The sequence below is a fragment of the Lonchura striata genome, chromosome 10 (assembly GCF_046129695.1).
Source record: "Lonchura striata isolate bLonStr1 chromosome 10, bLonStr1.mat, whole genome shotgun sequence".
Taxonomy (NCBI): Eukaryota; Metazoa; Chordata; class Aves; order Passeriformes; family Estrildidae; genus Lonchura; species Lonchura striata.
The window spans coordinates 5,040,275-5,061,857 of record NC_134612.1 but is presented as its reverse complement, the minus strand read 5'-3'; the positions used below and the strand labels follow the sequence as shown (position 1 = coordinate 5,061,857).

Sequence of the window (21,583 nt, the reverse complement as noted above, 5' to 3'; positions counted from 1 at the left end):
ACCACCACACAAATAATTAAACCTCAGCAAGGTTGGAGGGGCAACAGTTTATTAATATTATTATTTTGAAGACACCTAAATGTCTCTCCTCATTTACTAGCTCTTCTGCACAGTTTGGTGACGTTAAAAGGCATTTCTCTCCTTCATTTACAAAGTTTATCTATCAAAAAGAAGTATTAAAAAGAAACCTGAGGCTGCAAACTTCCAATGCCCACAGAGAAAGAGTCAAAGGGAGCAGGGCAAAGGGACAGATGCTGCCCAGCCCTTGGCAAACAGCTGGAATTTCAGTGATGGGATTTTTATAAGCTTTCACAACAAAAACACACAGCTACTCTATCACAAGCATTAAGTTTTTGGACCAGCTGCCCTGCTACCTTCAGTTCTGCAATAGTGCAAGACAAAAATTCCCATTTCTGCATTAAAAAACTGTATTTTGGTCTACTTTATCACAATATGAAAAAACACATGTAAACCTTAAGTATGTAAAAACCCTATCCTAAGCATTGTATGGTGTTCTAGCCCCAGTCAAGGGCACAATGCTGCCCAAGGGACTGACTGAATTTGTAATGCGAGCTAAAAATTTTATACCTGTATCTGTGTTCCTTCTCTCACACACATCTTAAAAGGAAACTTTTACACTCACACTTGCTATGAAAATACATTGAACTATTTATATAACTTCAGTTAAAACAGAGGGGCAAGACCAACCAGAGCCAGGAAAGAAAAAACAGTGTCCCAACACATGGATGAATGCTTAGGCCACAGGCTTAAAGAGAGAGGAAAAAGAGATAACACAAACAATAAATTTTTTAAAAAGGCTAACAACAGTAACAGACATTACTTAATCTGAACTTTAAATGGCTGAATTCAGACACAGCTCAATCCCTGCAGATACTATTTTGACTTGTGCACTCAGAATGTCAAAGACAACAAGCTACTTTGGTAAATATCCTATGGAGATTCAAAGAACCCTGTGAGACTGGCATGTTCATTTCTTTCCTAATAAAACAGCAAATCCAAGGACACACAAGAGAGTGAGGTGTGATGAGTATCCTCAAACTGTTCTCCAAAAGTTGCTGTGTCTTAGCAGCCTCCACCTGTCTGCTGGTGGTACACTTCGATCGTGTCCTCGTGTTCCATCTCCAGCTGAGGGAGTAACACAGGAATTATTTTAACATTTTAAAAGTATAGAAAATGTAAGTAATACAGAAAACTTGAAAATGGTGACAAAAGCACGTGGCTCTCTGCTCCTAATCAGCACTTCAGGAATAACTTTAATTAACTAAGACATGAAATACTTTCCGTCAGTCACCCTGCGCAAATTTGTTGGAACACGCTAAACTCACAGCAACCATTTCAGGATCATTTTGATTTCAAGCCCCTTTGATCACCACTCAGACATCCGAATATCTGTGTAGCAATTTGCAGAAAGAGTGTTTTTCATACCTCTGCAGGTGTGTCTTCTTCTCTAATTGGCTGTCCATCAAACAGGAATGTAATGTGCTTCCCTGACAAGCCCTGCAAGTTCAGTCACATACGAGAAACCACACTGGTGTTTCTGAATCCAAACTAATGGATTTACTGTCAGAACACATGGTAACAAAATTAGCACTCAAAAAACAAGGGGGATGACACAAAATAGATTTAGATTAGGTATTAGGAAGAAATTATCCCCTGTGAGGGTGCTGAGGCCCTGGCACAGGCAGCCCAGAGAAGCTGTGGCTGCCCCATCCCTGCAAGTGTCCAAGGCCAGGCTGGATGGGGCTTGAGGCAACCTGGGATAGTGGAAGGTGTCCCCATGGCAGGGGGTAGGACTGGATGAACTTGAAATTCCCTTTTAAGTCCAAACCATTCCGTGATTCTCTGATTTAAGATTTAACCACCAGGACACTTGAGCATATTTGTCTTGCTGTCTACACTGAGGAAGGTCAAATGCTGGTAACTTTACACTTTACGCTTAAAACCTGAGTTACCATACTACTGAATCCTGTTCTGACAAAGTTTAATCACATGAGGAAGGCCTTACTCCCTGCATCAGGGATTGAGGACATTGCTCTGCCCTCTAAAATCCATGTGATTCACACTTCTGTCACACACAGGAATGCTAAAACTCCCTGTACCTCTCCAAAAACCCAGAGATGTGTCAGGGTGCAGCAGGCACAGAACAGGTCAGAGTGTAAAGATTGAATAAGCAAAGAAAGGATCCTGCAAGTAACAGATAAGGGCAAACAAAATCTGACTCCATTTCCAAAGCCATTCACATGCCCACCCTCTGCTCTGTGTAAAACTGGGAGCTCCAGGCTCAGGAACTGAGCTGTGGGGATTCATCCTTCTGTTCTGTTCAGGATGGCACTGAGGAACAGCCTGTGACACCTGTGGAACACAGATCACAACTGTGCAATAGGCAGCAGGATTCACAGGGGAAGGAGGGAGGAGGAGAAAACCCATGAGGAAGCTGTGGCATAGAAGAATTTATTTTGTGCCGTTTTCCAAACTGAAAATTAAGTCAAAATTGATGAAGTTTTTGGAGGTGACAGGACTGAGGGTTAGTGCATTGTCTCAGAGAAAAGATCGGAAATGGAGGAATTTTCGTAACTCTGTCACAGGGTATTGGGGAGCACCTGAGGACGAAGAGGCAGCTTCCATTCGATAAGAGCTCTGCACCGAGAAGCTGCCAGCATCCCAGCTCCTCAATCTCCCACACCTGGATATCCTCAGCCTGCCCACAAGCATGTTCCACGATCCAGGCAGAGAAGCAGCGAGGGTTTCACCAGCACGGGGATGCTTTGGGTCCGTGGCAGGAGCCCCCCGGGGCCTCAGGAGCCCCGGGCCGTGCCCGCGCCTACCTGCCGGCAGCAGTACGCCTTCATGAGCTTGCTCAGCGGAGTGTGCCGCTTTATTCTGAAATGCACCACGGAGCCGTCCTGCCCGGAAACTTTCAGGTTGATGTGCTCGTTCTCTGCTTTCACGCTTTCCTGGATGAAAAAACGCGGCGGGCTCAGAGCCCGGCCGGGCGAGCCGCGCTCGGGCCGGACCCCGCCCGCCGCATCCTGCGGCTCCTCGGCCGCCCCCGCTGCCCCCGGCCTGGACACCTCGGTGAGGCCGCACGGCAGCCGCGCCCCGGGCCGAGGAGGGGCGGCCGCTCCTCCCGTCCCGCTCCTCCCGCTCCTCGCTGCCCCGTGCCGGCCGCTCCTCCCGTCCCGCTCCTCCCGCTCCTCTCCGCCTCACCCGGGGCTTCTCCTCCGCCATGGCGGGGGGGAGCGGGGGGGGCCGAGCCGGGCCCGAGGGCAGCGGGCAAGGGGGGCGGGGCCGCACGGGGGCGCTGTGCTGCGGCGCGAGGAGCGGCGTGAGGGGAGCGCCGGGACAGCGGGACAGACCCGGGACAGGAGCGGGACAGACCGGGACAGGAGCGGGACAGACCGGGACAGGAGCGGGACAGACCCGGGACAGACCCGGGACAGGAGCGGGACAGGAGCGGGACAGACCCGGGACAGGAGCGGGACAGACCCGGGACAGGAGCGGGACAGACCCGGGACAGGAGCGGGACAGACCGGGACAGGAGCGGGACAGGAGCGGGACAGGAGCGGGACAGGAGCGGGACAGACCGGGACAGGAGCGGGACAGGAGCGGGACAGACCCGGGACAGGAGCGGGACAGACCGGGACAGGAGCGGGACAGGAGCGGGACAGACCCGGGACAGGAGCGGGACAGACCCGGGACAGCGGGACAGACCCGGGACAGCACCGGGACAGGACCGGGACAGCACTGGGGGCTGAAAAAGCCCCTGGACACCCCTGAGGAAAACACATACTGGCCCCTTGAGAATATACTGTAAGTCTTAAAGGATTTTCCCTTTTCCATTTCCTTACCCAGTTCTGCCCCCTCAGAGATGAGCAAAGTGGCACAGGAGCAAACAGGACTGGCCTCTGTTGGGATATTAGGAGCTGGGTTTTTTCTTTTTCTCTTTAGGAATTTTCCCCATTACGTGTTGCTAGCACACGGAAATGACTGATACTTCAGAGAGGAGAAAGAAGTTGTCAGCTCAGGGGAGCGGTGCCGCTGGCTACTCTGGCTTTACCTGAGGTTTCCGTGGAGGGCAGAGATACCTCGAGTTTTGGATTGGGAAAAGGGCATTGGGTTCAGCCTCTTGTGCTCTTGACATTTGGAGGGGAGAGAGGCTGCGGCCGCTGTGGGGAGAATTCGTCAGCACTGCAGGGTTCTGCCTTCTGCTGCCTTTCTTCTACCGTGATTGGAGCACTGCTCGTTAGATTACAAGGTTTTTTTCCCAAGCTACGTAAAAAAAATAATAGCACGTACCCAAAGAAGAAGTTAAAAGAAAGATCACCTGTAATACTGAAGCATTCAGCAAATATGCCCACCAGACACACCTTTAGATGACCGCCAGGACTAAAAAAGGAATTCCAGGAGAAGGCAAATACAGGTAAATTAGTTCAAGGAAAGCCGTGTTTGTGTATGACATAGGAGGCACATTGTAATGAATCTGTATGTTCAGGGTGGAATAAATATTCTGTTGTGAACTTTCACCACACACATCAGGTTCAAAGAGACACTCTTCCGTGTGTCTGACGCTGATAAAGAATGTCTGCTTTCTAATACTTCAAGTGAACAAAAACATTTATTCTACAGCTACTATCCTAACATAAATGTCCTATCTTCTACCTAAGTTTCTATAACTATGTGCTTTCCCTCCCACAGCTCCCACTCCCCAAGTCTTGAAGTTATGTACAAAAGGGCCGAAGGAAGCAGGCGAGGCCCTTCTCAGCAGCCTGGATTTCAGTTCCGAGGGGCCCTGGAGGATCCACATCACTCAGACGACGGGCGGGCGGTGCTGGTTGTCCCCTGCGGGCATCGCTGCCTCTCCCCACGGCGGCCGCTGTCCCAGCCCGTTTCTCCGCAGATCCTCCAGCTCTCTCCGGGGCCGCTGGCGGGGCACAGGGCTCGGTGCCCGGTCCCCATCGGCGAGTCTCCGGCGCCGGCCGCCTCCAGGAGCCGCATCCTCCTGCGCCTCCCGCTGCTGCCGCTGCCGCCACCGCACCACGAAGGGATGGAGGCGGCGGGGCCGACGTGGGGCCCGCCCGGCACGGTTCTGCAGCCCCTGCAGCAGGCGGATGGCCCCAATGGGCCCCTGGCAGATGGGGCAGGCGGCAGCGGGGTCGTGGCCGGCCTGGTGCTGGATGCAGGCGTGGCAGAACACGTGCCCGCAGGGCTCCACGGCAGCAGCGGGGCTCCGCAGGAAATCCACGCAGATGCGGCAGACCCGGACGGCTCCTGGCGCTGGTGCCTCTGGCCCGACCTCCGCCATCGGTGCTCCCGGAGCTGGCTCCTCTCGGCTGCTGGCAGGACTCGAAGGGTTGGCTGCCACTTGTGGACTTGGAGATTCCTCCTCAGTCACTGGCAGGACTCGGAGGCTCCTCAGTCAGTGGCAGCACTCAGGTTCTTCGGTCACTTGCAACACCGGGAAGATCCTCAGACTGTGAAAGCCCAGAGGCTCCTCGGACACTGGCAGCACTGGGAAGCTCCTCGGCTGCCAGTGAGTCACAGCCTGAGTGCTCTGGCTCTGCCCAACGCTGGTGGTTATAGTTACCCAAGTGGTGTCACAGTGACCGAGTGGTGACATCACAGGGTTCTGCGGGACACGCCCAGCAGCTCCCCCATCCACAGAGATGGATCCTGTGGCACAAAGCCCACCTGGCAGTGGCCTGCACACCTCAGTGTTCACCCAGGTCCCTTCCAGGTGGTCCCTGCTGGGGTGGGGCTGTGCCAGTCCCACCACCAGGACCTGCAGAGGACCTGCTCTGCAGAGCTGCTTCCCATGGCGTGTCCTGGGGCTGCACCTCCCCAGGGGATGGACTGATCGGCCCTTGGCTGAACTTCAGGAGGCTCCATCAGCCCATTTCTCCAGCTTGTTGTGGTCCTTCTGGGTCCTCGGGTGTCTCAGCATTCTATGGACAGCCTGGGACAGCCCCTGGACACCCCCGGAAAAGCCATGGGACACCCTGGGACACCCTTGGTACCGCACCTTCTCCATCACACGGCAGCTCCTGTGTGCAGGAAAACGGGACGGGAAGCCTTCCATGAAAGCACCCAACATCTCCAGCCCTGCCCAGCCCAAACCGGTGCTGGGGTGTTCAGATCCCCTTAAAGGGAGAAGAGGCAAGTTTGCCTCGAGCCACAGTTGAGGAAAGAATTGGATTTTAAACATACCCGAAAGTGAGATTAAAACACAAATGAGGTTAAATGTTGGGATCCAAAGCAATATTTCTATTTCACTTTTTCTTAAAAGAGAAAAGAAGACTATAGGAAAGTGGGGTTAGCCAAGAATAATCCGGTGGAGCACAGGGAAGGTGTTACCAGCACCGTGGGCCCGGCGCTGCCTCACAGAGCGCCGTGGGTCTTTGGCAGCTGAAGTCCATCGGACAGCGGCAGTGCAGGAGCAGAGCCAGGCAGCCGGAGCTGCACTGGGGGAGGGCACGAGCACACAGCAAAGACTCCGACACTCTGCAGATTTGGCAGCTGCAGCTTCTGCGGCACTTGCTTCTGGAGGGTTTGGAGAGTGGCAATGTCATGTCCACCTCAAAGCAACAGCACGGCCGTGGGCAGATTCACCTTTGCTCCCTTAAAGTTCAGTGGCTGGGCATTGGTATTCAGCTGAAGTTTGCCTGATGGACCAAAATGTTTATTGCTTGCTTTTCTCATATATCGAAGCTCTCTTGATTGGTTGCCTGATGTATCAAATACAAGCGCTCTTTGTGACTTCAAACAGGGTTTTTTTTCCAAAATATGGCAGGAATGAAGGTTTCTATTAGAGGCAGAGTAAAACCTTAATTTTCACACTTGAATCTTCCAAGAGGCAATGAAGAAAAACATTCCTTACTTTTTACTCGTTCACTACACAGGGCCAGGTGAGAGCAGGGCAGGAGGTTGGTGCTCACGGAGCTGCCCTTGCAGGGAGGGGCAGAAAGGGCTCCGGGCTTCCCCAGAGGAAACCTCCTGAGTGTGAGATCCATCCCGGCTGAGTCCACTTCTCCCACAGGCAGTGCCCTGGAGCCGGTGGCCAAGGCTGCCTCCTCCAGCCCTAGGGCTACTCTGGGGCCGGGGTAGAGGTTCTGCCCCAAACCTCCATCTCAGCCTCTGTCCTCGCCCTGGCCGTGCGGAAAACACATACTGGTGCCTTCAGAATATGCTCAGAGTCTTAAAGGATTTTCCTTTTCCTGGTTCTGCCCCCTCAGAGATGAGAAAATTGGCACAGAATCAAGCAGGAATGGCCTCTGTTGGGGACTGAGTAGCTGGGTTTTAATTTTCTCTTTAGGAATTTTCCCCAGTACGTGTTGCTAGCACACGGAAATGACTGATACTTCAGAGAGGAGAAAGAAGTTGTCAGCTCAGGGGAGCGGTGCCGCTGGCTACTCTGGCTTTACCTGAGGTTTCCCGTGGAGGGCAGAGATACCTCGAGCTTTGCATTGGGAAAACGGCGTTGGGTTCAGCCTCTCGTGCACTCGACATTCGGAGGGGAGAGAGGCTGCGGCCGCTGTGGGGAGAATTCGTCACCACTGCGGGGTTCTGCCTTCTGCTGCTTTTCTTCTACCGTGAGTGCACCTCTGCTCGTAAGACTACAGCGGGGGTTTATTTGCAAGTTACGTAACAAAAAACAATGGTACATGCCCAAAGAAAAACATCAAAGATCACCTGTAATACTGAAGCGTTCAGTGAATGTGCCCGCCAGAAACCCCTTTAGATGACCGCCAGGACTTAAAAAAGACTTCCAGTAGAAAGCAAATACAGGCAAATTAGTTCCAGGAAAGCAGTGTTTATGTATTAGATAGGAGGTGCATTGTAATGCATCTCTATGTTCAGTATGGAATAAATATACCCTGCTGTGAACTTTCACCATACACATCAGATTCAAGGAGACACTCTTCCATGTGTCCGACGCTGATAAAGAATGTCTGCTTTCTAATGCTTCAAGTGAACAAAAACATTTATTCTACAGGTACTATCCTAACATAAATGTCCTATCTTCTACCTAAGTTTCTATAACTATGTGCTTCCCCTCCCACAGCTCCCACTCCCCAAGTCTTGAAGTTATGTACAAAAGCAGATGTATGTACAAAAGTTATGTACATAAAACAGAGGAGGCCCTTCTCAGCAGCCTGGATTTCAGTTCCGAGGGGCCCTGGAGGATCCACATCAATCAATGACGGGCGGGCGGTGCTGGTTGTCCCCTGCGGGCATCGCTGCCTCTCCCCACGGCGGCCGCTGTCCCAGCCCGTTTCTCCGCAGATCCTCCAGCTCTCTCCGGGGCCGCTGGCGGGGCACAGGGCTCGGTGCCCGGTCCCCATCGGCGAGTCTCCGGCGCCGGCCGCCTCCAGGAGCCGCATCCTCCTGCGCCTCCCGCTGCTGCCGCTGCCGCCACCGCACCACGAAGGGATGGAGGCGGCGGGGCCGACGTGGGGCCCGCCCGGCACGGTTCTGCAGCCCCTGCAGCAGGCGGATGGCCCCAATGGGCCCCTGGCAGATGGGGCAGGCGGCAGCGGGGTCGTGGCCGGCCTGGTGCTGGATGCAGGCGTGGCAGAACACGTGCCCGCAGGGCTCCACGGCAGCAGCGGGGCTCCGCAGGAAATCCACGCAGATGCGGCAGACCCGGACGGCTCCTGGCGCTGGTGCCTCTGGCCCGACCTCCGCCATCGGTGCTCCCGGAGCTGCCTCCTCTCGGCTGCTGGCAGGACTCGAAGGGTTGGCTGCCACTTGTGGACTTGGAGATTCCTCCTCAGTCACTGGCAGGACTCGGAGGCTCCTCAGTCAGTGGCAGCACTCAGGTTCTTCGGTCACTTGCAACACCGGGAAGATCCTCAGACTGTGAAAGCCCAGAGGCTCCTCGGACACTGGCAGCACTGGGAAGCTCCTCGGCTGCCAGTGAGTCACAGCCTGAGTGCTCTGGCTCTGCCCAACGTGGTGGTTATAGTTACCCAAGTGGTGTCACAGTGACCGAGTGGTGACATCACAGGGTTCTGCGGGACACGCCTAGCAGCTCCCCCATCCACAGACATGGATCCTGTGGCACAAAGCCCACCTGGCAGTGGCCTGCACACCTCAGTGTTCACCCAGGTCCCTTCCAGGCGGTCCCTGCTGGGGTGGGGCTGTGCCAGTCCCACCACCAGGACCTGCAGAGGACCTGCTCTGCAGAGCTGCTTCCCATGGCGTGTCCTGGGGCTGCATCTCCCCAGGGGATGGACTGATCGGCCCTTGGCTGAACTTCAGGAGGTTCCATCAGCCCATTTCTCCTGCTTGTTGTGATCCTTTTGGGTTCTCTGGTGTCTCAGCAGCTCCTCCCACTGCAGGAAATTCAGCCAAACTGCTGAGGGTGCCCTGGGCCCCATTAATCAGGCCACTATCATGAAAGAAGAGGCCTGGTCCCAGTACTGACACCTGGGCTGCACTGCTGATGATCAGCCTCTAGCTCCGCTTTATGCTGCTGATCAACATCCTCTACTTAAATTCCAGGAACAACAGTTAAAACCACTTCCTCACATGGCAGAGCTTATTTGCAGAGTTCTGCTTCCCCCAAGGCTCCTGCTTTCTCTAAACTCATGAGGAATGTCTTGTTGATCATTTATCAGCCCCAGTGAGCATTTTCCCTTTCAAATACAGCAGCTCTGGAATACAGCAGAGGATCTGTTGAATCTCTTGCCTCTTCCACCACTTTTCCTGCAATATACCTGGTATTTTCCTGCTGAAAATACCATTGTAGCACTACACACTGACACCACCTCTAGGAATAATTGTGTGCCCTTTGCAAAGGAACTGAGGTTGTTTGGCAGAGACTCTGCAGCACCAGGGCACCTCCAGGGCCCTGCTGCTGCTGCCACCATAGCCGTGCTGTGAATGGAAGGAGTGGAAGAGGCTGTGATGCCAGCAGGCCTCCCCAGCACAGTTACCCACCTGCAGCTGGGCAGCCTGTGCTCACAGCTCCTCTGCCCCTGGGATTTCACCTCTCACAGTGTTGGCTGCTTGTCCCACCTTTCCTATCACATGGTTGGAATTGGCCTAGTGCCAGCTTTTTGTGGCCTTTATGTGCAGGGTGCAGAACTCTCCTTTGGTCAAAGACAAGTTCCCTGTTCCACCTCATTAACCCCTTCTTTCCAAGTTCCCCTGTGCATCCTTCTAATACCCATGGCAGGTGGTGGGGCACTGTCCCACTCCTCAGCTCTGGTGTCCCCATCACTGTCTGCTTCTCCATCCCAGTCAGGACAGCTTTCCATCGTGGCAGCCTTGAAAAAGACCAGTTAATCCTCATGAAATCTCTTTTTTAGCTGCCAGGCTCCACTCCCAGTTACACTGCAGATGCTTCTTGCCAGACCTGAGCTGGCACCTTGGCCACCTAAGGACACAGCTTCACCTCCCCACCATGGCCCAGCCAAGCCAAAGGGTTCCCCAGTTTTCAGTGCATCAGCCACATGATCCCTGCACACAGCAACCTTCACAGGAGGAATTAGGAACATCAGGAGTAGCTCCATCCCAGGCTATGGGAGGCAGCCCTTAGGATGAAGATGCTGGGGCCCAGGACAAGCCCAGGATAAGAGGACACAGTGCCTCTGTCTGGGGACACTGGGTGCTGCCCTGGCAGCATGGCATGGCCTCTGCTTGTCCCCAGGGCATGGCCACATTCCATCCACCACCCATCCTGGCTCCCAGCAAGTCTCTCTGCTGCCCTGGCTCAGCATAGGAGGACAGAGCCAGTCACAAGTGGGGTTTGAGGAAGAGGAACTTGCTTGCAGGAGCCCCCCATCCCTGATAGGTTTGGAGACATCACCCCTTAGTGCTGGGAGCAGGGCCAGTGGGAGCACTCAGGGAACCCAAAATGAATTTACTGGTCCCAGTCCCAGGGCAGGGGGGGACTGGAGCCTGGTGCAGCCCAGCAGGGGAAAGGCAGCTCAAAAGGCTTTAGCACCAGCTGTCCCTGGACATCGCTGGCTCTCAAACAAAGCCCCCACAGCTTTGGCTGGCAGAGGCACCACGGGCCCTTGGGGCTGGCACAACCAGGATCCCTATCAGCACTTTCCCTTCTCTTTACTGGGCTCCACAGTTCATCTTCCATGCACGAGGAGATTCCAGCCAAACGGGGATCTCTGTCAATCCTCACCTCCCCGCCGCTCTCGCACCGCCCTGGGCTCCTGCCCGGCAGCAGCGAGCGCAGCCCCTGCCCGGCCAGCGCAGCTGCCTGGCACAGAGGGTGGGAGAGCAGCCACACGAGAGCTGGGCAGGGTCGGTGCCTCTGCTCCTCCCAGCGCTGCTCTTCTGGCAGCAGCCAGGACAGGGTGAAAAGTCACCCGCAGGTGCTGCCCTTGGGCCGCTGGCAGCAGCCGGGGCTCCGGCCTGAGCTCCGAGCTCAGCTGGAGCTGAGCCCCACGAGCCCGGCCGTGCACAGGGAGTTTCATCCGAGCCCGTGGCATTCCCCTGGCAGGAGACCACGGCAGCTTTCCTCAGCCCAGACTCTCCTGCTCCTGCCCAGCTGCACACGGGGCTGGGGGTGCTGCAGGGCCAGTCCTGGGCAGGCACCAGAGCAGGCAGCTCCATCCTCCTTCCCAGCCCAGCTCCCGTACCCTGCTCGGGCTGCACTCTGAGCCCCCAGGCCACCCCACACACACAGGGCCTCTCTCCTAGAGATGCCAGGGGACAAAAGGCCAAACTCTTGCCAGAACACCCAGCTCCTTCCTTAGAGAGCAGCCTTACTTCCATCCCAAGCTCTTCCTAACACCTGAACATCTCTGTAACAGACTCCTCCTTTCAAGCCCAGCAAGAGCAGCTTTGCTTCTGCTTCCCCCAGCTACCCACAACGAGTCAGAGCCACACAACAGCGACAACTCCATCAGCCACTACTCCCAACCTGTGCCTGCCATGGAAGCAGAATTAAACTCTTTCAGACCAGAACAGTAATTAAATCAGTTTAATATAGTCAGCATATTGTAAATACACTTGAAACTTACAGTATTGCTAACAGCTGTGGCCATTGAGCCCAAGACCACCTTTCTAGAAAGGCACAGAGAGGTAGGAGAGTTGGGGCATTTCCCCAGATTAGTTGCAAGTGAGAAGGTGCACATAAGACCTTCCTCCTGGAAGCACCAGATCACCAGAAACTTGTGCTCTTTGAGAGGACTGCTAATGTGCTGGGATGAGTGCAGGCACTTGGAGTGACAGCCAAAGCCTCCTGCTGACCCTTATGTCAGGAGACTCTTGCTGGCTTTTGCATATACTAAAAGAAAGAAAAAGTAGGGCAGAGCAGAAGAGCCTAGCTCTGTGTGCATGAAGTGTTCTTGGTGAGGCAGGAGTGAGGGAGATGTGTGACTTTGCTTTTGCCCTTGGCTGGGACAAGGACTGTTATGTGCATTGCTTTGGATACCGCAACCACCCTGAGGTGAGTGAGAAGAAATGCTCCATCCTCCAATATTGCCCCATGGTTTCCTGCACCAGCAGGGCAAGAGCAAAGCCCTAGCCACATCAAGCACCTGGAGTGGGGACAATGGTGTCACCAAGCATTTGGGTCATCCTGTGGCAGCTGAAGTGGCACCATGGTGGTGGGAGGAAGCCTGGAGACTTTTGGCTCTGCAGAAGGCACCATTCACCAGGGTGAATGGTGGGAGTGTCTGGAGATGCTAATTCTCAAATTTTGCATAAGGGTTCTCTTCCTTGAACAGGCCTAGAAGAAAGGAGAGATTTGTTCAGACAGCAGCACCCACAGGGGTCACAGCCAGCAAGAAACCTGTCCTGGGAAACAATTCTTTGTCATAAGCATCCTCAAGCTTCCCAGCTGCAGTTCTCCCAAAACACCTGCTCTTACTTGAGCAGACCCCACAGTCAGCACTGTTTCACTCTCCCCTTCTGCACAAGAGGAGACATTCATTGAGAACCTTGACCTGATGGCAAACTCCTCTCCCAGGCAGTCCATGTACAGTTCAGGTAAAGCAGCCTGCCTAAGATTCTAGAATGCTCCCTTGGCACACCCCTTCTGTCAGAGTGGACTTATAAGCAGAGAGCCCAGACCCAAATCAAATTAAAACTGTTTTTAGACTTGCTTCCCTGCTCCAGCATCAAGACTGGGAAACAGCAAGGCAGGGTATGGGGCTGATTTTGGGGCTAGCAAGGAGCCACGTTCCATGCTGTTTGCTGCTTTCCCAGCTCAACACTTCTGAAGAACAGCCACAAAGGACAAGGTTGTAAACTCTGGGGTCAGGCTCCAGCAAGACAGCCCTGACATGGTAAGACAGGCCCAGAGAACAGCTCTTCCACAGGCAGGTGCTTTCTCTACCAAGAGCTCCTTCAGGCACAGCTTTGCCTACTCTTTCTTCCCCAAAGGAGCCAGCCCATCCAGAGGCCCTGCGATCTCCTGCCTAACCTGGACTGCAGCAAGCAGCAGCTGACAGCAGAAGAAAGGTCTCTAGCTTTCTCTACAGCCCTCTCAAAGACAGAGACCAAGTGCAGCATGCATAAGCCCAACTGCCCCACAGCCAGACACTCCCAGAGCCCCTGGCAGCCCCAATGAGCAGGCTGGAGGAACCCTCCCATGCAACTGGCTGTTCCCTGCTTCCTTCCAGGCTGATGTTCTCCTCAGATAGGTCCAGAGCTGGCCCAGGTCCATGGCACTCACCTGAGGGACCATCCAGCCCCAGGAGAGAGGCTGTGCAGTCCCATCCCCAGAGGGCTGAGACACCACTGCTGGCACAGAGGACCAGAGGGACTGGGGTGGGATTGGTGCCTGCTCTGTGCTCCTGCACCTGTGGGCATTCTTATTCCTACCTGGCCCCACACTCCAGGCTGCTGGCTCCCCAACCACTTGCTCACCATGGGGCTACTGGAGGGCTGTGCCTGAAGGGTAACAGCATCATGCTGTGTCTGCCAGCTTCTGCTTCTCCCTTCCAGTCAAGCTCCATCAGCTTCTCCCAGATGGTAAGCTTGGACGACATATTCTGGGGAACATTATACACTTCCTCTTTGCTGCCCAGGAAAAATAACCCTTGCGTGGGCTCACACACCATGACTCCAGCATCTCTACACTTGTTGTGAGCCAAGAGAGCAGGGACCATGTTTTCCCTGCTGTCCAGATCTCATCTACAGCTGTAACCATGGCAAGGAGCACAGTTACAGAGAATGCTTCATCTAAAGCTTAGTTTGAATCACTCATGTCAGCACTGTACCGTATTTTCTTCGGATTTCATCATGACGTGATTTCATCTCTGCTCTCCTGCGAGAGGCAAACAGAAAAACCATGAGTCAGTAACTGGTGATACAAAAGGGAACAAGAAGAGCCAGAGCTCCTTGCTTATTCCCAACCAAGGGAGCTCCAGGCTGGCAGCTTTGCTCAGCCTCCCACCTGAGGGAGGCTCTGGGGACCACCAGATCCCACATGTCAGCAGCCCTCGGGGAGCTGCATACACAATAGCTGTGATGCTACATCCACAAGTCACCCCAGCATGACATTCCTAATAAGGCTTGCGTGTGAGCTAGGGCTGAAGCAGCCACTGACTGCATGTGTTGAGCCCCATGTGCCTCCTGGCATCACCTTTGATGGCACAGACAGGAGCCAAATCATTCTGCAGCCTCAGGGCCTGTGGTATCAACTCACCTCTCCTCCTGCCTCACCCGCCTCTTCTCCCTCTCCCTGGCTGCTCTCTCGTCATCCTTGTCTGGCCTGGTAGACAGAAAAACCCCTTAGTGCACTCAGCTCTGCAGCAGCACATGGCTGCATCTGAGCTGTTCCTTAATCAGGGGACTCCCTTGATACTTGCTTTTTGCTCTTTTTCTTACAACAGCAGCAGCAGCAGCAGACCCCCAACATGATCAGAAGTGTTCCTCCCACCACGGACATTGCAATGATCAGGGCTTCAAAGTTCACTGAAGGATTTGATAAAAACGTGTTTAGCACACACAGACACAGCTGCCTGGGGTTACAATATAGGATCATAAGATCACAGAATCATTAATGTTGGGAAAGCACTCAAGGATCATCAAGTCCAACTGTTCCTGCAGCACTCCCAGGTCTTCCAGTAAATCATGTCCTCAAGTGCAACAGCTCTATGTTTTTTGAATGCTTCCAGGGATGGCAACTCTACCACTGCCCTGGGCAGCCTGTTCCACTGTCTGACTCCCTCTGAGTGAAGAATCTTTTTCGTAATATCCAACCTAAACCTCCCCATGTGCAACCTGAGGCCATTTCCTCTTATCCTACTTTCTCTTGTCCTGTTTATGAACACACAGCTACTGTCACCAGCAGCTTCAGTCACTGGGCTGGAGATGTGCAACCACCTGGGAAAGCAAATGGACATTGTTAGCTGTAGATACACCTGGTGTTGGTACCCACAAATAAATACCAGCTGAGCATGTGTACCTGCTAACAGGAGTGCTCAGCTACTGGCTATGAAGAAAGGCAAGGACAAATGCACTCAGGTCAAACTCCTCTGGCAGAAACAGGAGCAAAGCTATCTTAATCACTAATCCAGGTAAAAAGTAACCATCAAGGGAAAAAAACAACAACTGAAGGTTTCAGGGCTAAGGGACAATCTCTGACAGGGAGGAATTACTGTCCATGGGAGCCAGCCTCAGAAGTCATCTCTGATGAGATGAGCACTTAGAGGTGTCATCTCTGAAGTCCCTGGGTGAGAGATAAACTGAAACAAAATCTGTTGGGATTTATCAGCATGGGCCAGGAATGCTGCTGAAGGCCAAGTCCTGCTTCCTGCACCTGACTGCCATGTCTCCCCAGGGCTGGGGGGATCTGCCTGCCCACACAGAGAACAAAACCTGCTGGAACATGGTGAGACAGCAGCTGTGAGCCCTGGTCCCTGCTCATCCTACTCAGCTCCTGCAGGAATGACAGTAGAGACACCAGCCAAAACTGACACATCTAGATGGCAAGGATTTCAGGTGGCAACAAAGAAGAGTTTCTTCCAGGTGTGATTCAAGCTGTTCAGAAACTTGTGCCTGTGAAAATATTTGTTTAGGAGCCACTTTGCACACAATAGCCAGGCTACAGAAATCTCAGTGCACCTGAACCTGCTCAGAGCACTTTTGAAGGTCGTTTAGTCCAACTCCCTGCCATGGGCAGAGACATCTTTCACCAGACCAGGCTGCTCACAGTCCTATCCAACCTGACCTTGACTGTTTCCAGGAATGGGGCATTCACTATCTCTCTGGGCAACCTGTGCCAGTGCCTCAACACCTTCATTGTAAGAGAATTCTTTCTTTTATCTGTTCTAAATACATCCTCTTTTAGGTACTCCAGCCTGAGCTGACTCCACCACTGAAATTGTTTTCAAAGACTGCAGCAGTGTCAGTGCTCCTGAAACCCTTTTGGGGTTTCAGGATGAGCCTGGGGTTCAGCTCTCCCCTTCCCACACAGAGAGGTCTGTGGCAGAGCACCAGGCACTCCTCCAGCTGATGACAGAGGCTAAGTCACACACCAAAAATGCACACTCACGTAAGAGCTAATCTCTCACAAGACTAATCTCCTCTACAGCAACTTTCACAAGCTAAGGAATGTGTTCTATAATGAAACCTTTTGTGAAGCTACTCACATCAAAACTAGTATTTCAAGGCCTTACAGAAGTTTCAGAAAAGCATACCACAGGGCTTACAAAGAGGAGATTCTTCCTCCACAAGCATAAGAGCAGTTTGAACTTTTGTGGGCAGACAGGAGAGCCCAGCCTCGAGCACAAAAGATGAACAGGCAACAGCAATTCAGCTCCAGGCTCCTCATCAAGGGGGTGGGTGAGAGCAACCAGGCCCCAGCTTGCTTTCTTCCTGCTCCAGCCCCCAAAAGCTGGCTCCTGTCTGTCTAAACAAGGCACCAATCTCTCCAGAAATCTTCAGAAAACAGAGCAGCATGGAGGAGAGGCAGCTGTCCACTGCAAAAAGCTCCTAGAGGAGACCTGCACATACAGGAGTAGTTTTAGAAGAGGTTTTTTCTCAGGTGGGTAAGAGCTGAGCAGGACCACAGTACACTCAGCTCTAGAAGCACACACAGGTTCCCAGAGAAGTCACCACACCTCTGGCTCCAGGAGCCCACCTGGGACAGCAGCCACATGTAGAGCCAGAAGCAGTGCACAGAGTGACAAGCCAGCTGCAGAGGAGAGAACTTCTGGGATTTAGACACCAAGAAGGGCTGCACAGGCCCACAGAGAACTTCCACTCCTGTTTCCAGGCGCTAGCCACGTCTGGAGCCTCCATCACACCAAAGCATAAGGGAGGTATTTTGGAGTAGCTAAATCCTCACGGGTCCTACTTGCCAGAAGGCAGGGAACTGCTCATACTCTGCTTCCCCGCCCACGCTTCAGGGAGTTTGCAGAACCTTGACTGCCTTCAGCCTGTCACTGCTACACTGGCAGAGAGATGGGGAGGCAGGGGAGCCTCCCACAGCAGCAAGCTCTCACACAGTCCCCAGCCCAGGCTGGCACTTACCCCAGCAGACTCCCCAGCGCGCGGAGCGGAGCTCGCACAGCTCGGCTGGGGGAAGGATCCTTCGGACGGGGTACTCCATGCACCTCCTGCTGCTGGCACACCACAGGCACTAGAACACAGAAGCAGGCAGCACAGCATTACTGGTGCACTGCCAGTGACCCACGCTCTGCTTTGGCAGCCACAGCACACGGCCACCTCTGCTGGCTCACGAGAACCAGGTATCACCCAGCACAACAGGGTGCTCAGGAGTAAGAGCTGTGCCAGCACAGATCACACCAGCAGAGGCAGGAGAGGGGAGTGCAGAGTTCTAGAGCAAGTAAAGATGCTGAGAATCCTTCTCCTGGCTTAGAATTGTACACTATCCTGAGCTGGATGGGACTCAAAAGGATCACTGAGCCAAGTACTGGTCCTGCCCAGGACAGCCTTAAGAATCCCACCATGGCTTGCACAATTAATAAAGACAACTCCTTTATGTTTATTTTGGGATAAGAAGAAAGCCTTTGGGACCAAGCACCTCTACACACACAAAGGTGATGAGCAGGAGAGGCGTGCATGTGCCCAGACACTACCAGAGCATCTGCAGAGCTTTGCACGTCCTCTCCTGGTGGCTCCAACCCCCAAGCCCAGCATTCAATAGGGTTTGGTCAAACTGGTTTTGGCTACATCAGCTGCAAGATCTGACTCAAGTTCAAGTTTGCTGATATCTGTGATAAGGCAGCGGGGACTGGCAGGACACCAGGACACATCCTGCACCCACCCAGTGCATGGCACAGCTGGTGGAGGGGAACTCACCCAGCCAGCCCAGCCAACTCAGTCCCTTCTCCAAGCACGTCGCCCATCCATCAGGAAGCATCTCAGTAATTCCATTAATCAAAAAGCACACAACAAAACCCACCCAGTTTCTAGCAACCTCCTTCCAGAGCACCAGAGAGGGATTGCCGTCTCACCCTCATAGGTGGGTGGAATTTGCAGCATATGGGACAAAGGCAGGGGACCAGCCCTGCTTCCAGGAAGGAAACTTTTTCAGGCATGGTGAGAGGTTGGGAGTCTCACTGCTGCTACTCACAGTGACATTTTTCAGGCATTCTTCACAGCTCCTGTTCGTATATTGGTGACAATCTGCAGGAAGGAAAAAAGACACCTCAGGACTTTGAAGAGCATCAGTGGTTTAAAACTCTGGGCCCTTCCAAGCCTGCTCCTAACCCACCACTGGGCCAGCAGCAGTGCATGCTGCTGCAAAAGAGCCAGCAGCTTCAGCACGTGCTCCGTGTCATGGTGGGAGGCCCAAATGCTAATGAAAGTTCATCTGCCTTGCTCTGCTGACAAAGCCCTAAGCTGTGAGTTCCTCTCTTGGGTTTTATTTCCCTAAAAGCCTGAGCATGTGTACTATGGCAGCAGGCAGCCAGGGGACACAGCTGGATTTGGTCTGGAGGGACCCTATGAGCATGAGGGCAAGCAGTGGGTAGGTGACACAGTAGCACCAGATGATGGAGCAGCTCAAGCAAACAAGCTCCAGACACAGAAGTTGCTACCAGGAAAAGCAGAGAAGTATATAGGGACACACAGATCTACAGATCCTACAGGAGGCCTCCTGCTGCACATGAGGGCCATACCCTACCACAGCCTGTTCATCCAAATCTTCCTTCAGCAAGACACAATCCAGGCAATGGGAGCAGCACTGCAGCAAAAAAAAATCTGTGCTCATGGTCAAAACCTGTTTCCACCCCCATCTGGCAGAGGAAGACCCCAGTTCTACAGACACAGGTGGCTCTCAGGACCAGAGCCACCATGGATGAAGGTATCCTCATGGGATGCATCCAGCTGGGCAGGGGAATGGATAAGGTCTGAACCTGAACACAGGACAAGTTGGCCTAGTCCAGACCCCATTCTGAGCTTAGCCACAGCTCCCAGCAGTGCTCCTGGGAAAAGTCTTCTTACAGGATATTCACCTGCAATTCATTGGTGATCTGCAAGAAGGGTGGTTTGCCAAGCCCTCAAGAATGAGCCATTTAAAACCGACTCCTGCTTAAGAGTCTAAGCAGCAGCCTATTTGACAGTGGTTTAAATGGAAAACTCAAATCAATTTGCCTGACCACTCACTGCTGGATGAAGGATCATTGCTTTGCAGTGTCGTAATCAGGAAAAAATCAATCCCAGAGGTGCTTGTTTTCCACTCTCACAATCAGCAAAGCTGGATTTTCTCCCTCCAGCTGGCAGGAGCCCTCAGCTATGACCCACTGTCAGCAGTCACATGCTCTGTATAGCCTTCCAAACAACTGGGCAATTGATTAACATAGCTCAGATAAGGGTGTTTACACACCAGAGAGGCTGAGATTGCAGATTTTAAACACTCTGAAGCTGCATCTTCCCGATTTCTTCAACTGAGGCTGGAAAAACACAGCAGCTCTCTGCTGCTCCAGGACTGTTTATCAGGAGTCACAAAACACCCTCCCACACCACAGGAGGCCAGTGGTGGGCAAAAAGCAGAACCTGTGGTTTTAACTGGGCTTTGCTTTCCCCCAGGGTATCCCCTCTCCTGGCATCTCTAGCTGGGGACCATACTCCAAGTCATTAAGTCAAAGGCATCCACTTATGGCTGTTTGGGAATGGGCTGCTTCGAGAACACCACAGCCCTTCAGGATCTGGTTTTCCAAATGTCCCATCTCAGGTGGCCAGACAGCTCACATGGCATGGCACAGGAAGCACTGCACTCCTCGGGGACAGAGACAGGACAAGCAGCTCTTGCTGGCCTAGAAGCCACCTGGGTAATGCTTTTACAGCTGGCTACAGGAGGAAAGAAGTGAATGGAGAACAATTCCCGGCTTGGGAGAGGGGGCAGGCTTCTTAGGACACGCTGAGGACAGTTATCCCCTGCCTTTGCTACAGCTTCATCTCCACCTGGTGCAGCAGCTCAGGGGATTATACTCTGTCCCCCAGCCACTAAGAAGAAGAAGCTGAACACCCGCTGCTCCCCACCCATCTTCTTCCTGGTCTGAGGCTGCCCCAGCCACCCTCCCCCAGCCTCCACAGGGCCATCAGCAGGAGCCTGGCAGCCCAGAGACTGCCCCCTGGTCAGGGAAGGTAAGCAGCTCTCACCCGAGCTGTTATCATCACTAAATCATTGAATCATAGAATGGTTTGGGTAGAAAGGGCTTTAAGCCCATCTTGTCCCACCTCCCCGGCCATGGGCAGGGGCACCTTCCACCAGCCCAGGTTGCTCCAAGCCCCGTCCAACCTGGCCTTGGACACTTGCAGGGATGGGGCAGCCACAGCTCCCCTGGGCATGGAAGTTCCATTGCAGTGGAAGCCGGAAAAGCGGCGAGCACAGCTCCGCTTCCAGCACCCGCTCAACTTTCCCGGACTCCGAGGCACACGCGGGGCTGCACCGGGTCCCACCCGCCCTGCGGAGCTCCGGCGGGGGACCCGGCCTCCCGTGCCAGCCCCACCGCCCACTCCGAGCGGCCACCCGCACGGACACCGCACGGCAGCGGGGCCCAAAGCAACGCCCGGCCGGGATCTCGGGCCGCGGTCCCCGCTTACCTCCGGCCGCGTCCTGCGCGGCCACGGCGGCGGGCAGCAGGGCCAGGGCCAGGGCGCACAGCCGGAGCGCCGGGGCCATGGCGGAGCGGGCCGGGCGGGGCGGCACCGCCGCTATGTAGGGCCGGCCGGGGGCGGGCCGGGGGCGGCCCCGCGGGGCTGCGAGCCCGGGGTGGGGCTGGGGGAGACCCCCGGGGCTGCCGGAGCCTGCCGGGACCGCGCCGGGACCCTGCCGGGACCCTGCCGGGACCGCGCCGGGACCCTGCCGGGACCCTGCCGGGACCCCCGCCGGGACCCCCACCGGTCCTTACCGGCACCCAACGGTCCTTACCGGGACCCAACGGTCCTTACCGGGACCCCGCCGGTCCTTACCGGGACCTCGCCGGCCCTCCTTACTGGAACCCTGCCGGCCCTCCTTACCGGGACCCCCCCCGGTCCTTACCGGGACCCACCGGCATTCCTTACCGGGACCCAACGGTCCTTACCGGGACCCCCACCGGCTTTCCTTACCGGGACCCCCACCGGTCCTTACCGGGACCCACCGGCATTCCTTACCGGGACCCCCACCGGTCCTTAC

The 21,583-nt window shown here is 54.4% G+C and overlaps 2 protein-coding genes and 1 long non-coding RNA gene across 4 annotated transcripts; all 3 read right to left on the bottom strand.

Annotated features, from left to right (window-relative positions):
• Positions 1–649: 649 nt before the first annotated feature.
• On the bottom strand, positions 650–3,258 carry LOC116183963 (small ubiquitin-related modifier 3-like). Of its 2 annotated transcripts, XM_031505666.2 has the most exons (4): positions 3,229–3,258; positions 2,847–2,975; positions 1,447–1,518; positions 650–1,146 (listed from the first exon to the last, which is right to left on the bottom strand). In XM_031505666.2, the coding sequence occupies exons 1-4, from the start codon at positions 3,247–3,249 to the stop codon at positions 1,084–1,086; spliced, it is 285 nt and encodes a 94-aa protein (XP_031361526.1). In that variant the 5' UTR covers positions 3,250–3,258; the 3' UTR covers positions 650–1,083. The 2 variants fall into 2 exon arrangements, with proteins under 2 accessions (XP_031361526.1, XP_077641717.1); XM_077785591.1 differs by lacking the exon at positions 1,447–1,518.
• LOC110478652 (uncharacterized) lies at positions 2,459–2,825 on the bottom strand. The gene is made up of 2 exons (XR_002466797.3): positions 2,705–2,825; positions 2,459–2,621 (listed from the first exon to the last, which is right to left on the bottom strand). It is a non-coding gene; the product is annotated as an uncharacterized LOC110478652 (long non-coding RNA).
• An 8,693-nt stretch (positions 3,259–11,951) lies between the features above and the next one.
• PTTG1IP (PTTG1 interacting protein) lies at positions 11,952–21,103 on the bottom strand. The gene is made up of 7 exons (XM_021545408.2): positions 21,010–21,103; positions 18,536–18,588; positions 17,470–17,578; positions 14,802–14,907; positions 14,639–14,704; positions 14,211–14,257; positions 11,952–12,715 (listed from the first exon to the last, which is right to left on the bottom strand). The coding sequence occupies exons 1-7, from the start codon at positions 21,086–21,088 to the stop codon at positions 12,672–12,674; spliced, it is 504 nt and encodes a 167-aa protein (XP_021401083.1). The 5' UTR covers positions 21,089–21,103; the 3' UTR covers positions 11,952–12,671.
• Positions 21,104–21,583: the final 480 nt, after the last annotated feature.

What these genes read in the sequence shown, in the direction of transcription:
- LOC116183963 (XM_031505666.2), bottom strand. Translation starts at nt 3,249, where the DNA reads ATGGCGGAGGAGAAGCCCCGG. An exon ending in TGGCGGAGGAGAAGCCCCGG is followed by an intron (nt 2,976 to 3,228) that starts GTGAGGCGGAGA and finishes TTTTTCATCCAG; the next exon opens with GAAAGCGTGAAAGCAGAGAA. An exon ending in AAGAAGACACACCTGCAGAG is followed by an intron (nt 1,147 to 1,446) that starts GTATGAAAAACA and finishes TTACTCCCTCAG; the next exon opens with CTGGAGATGGAACACGAGGA.
- PTTG1IP (XM_021545408.2), bottom strand. Translation starts at nt 21,088, where the DNA reads ATGGCCCCGGCGCTCCGGCTGTGCGCCCTGGCCCTGGCCCTGCTGCCC. An exon ending in AATGCCTGAAAAATGTCACT is followed by an intron (nt 17,579 to 18,535) that starts GTGAGTAGCAGC and finishes TCTGTGTTCTAG; the next exon opens with TGCCTGTGGTGTGCCAGCAG. An exon ending in GCGCTGGGGAGTCTGCTGGG is followed by an intron (nt 14,908 to 17,469) that starts GTAAGTGCCAGC and finishes CAAATCCTTCAG; the next exon opens with TGAACTTTGAAGCCCTGATC.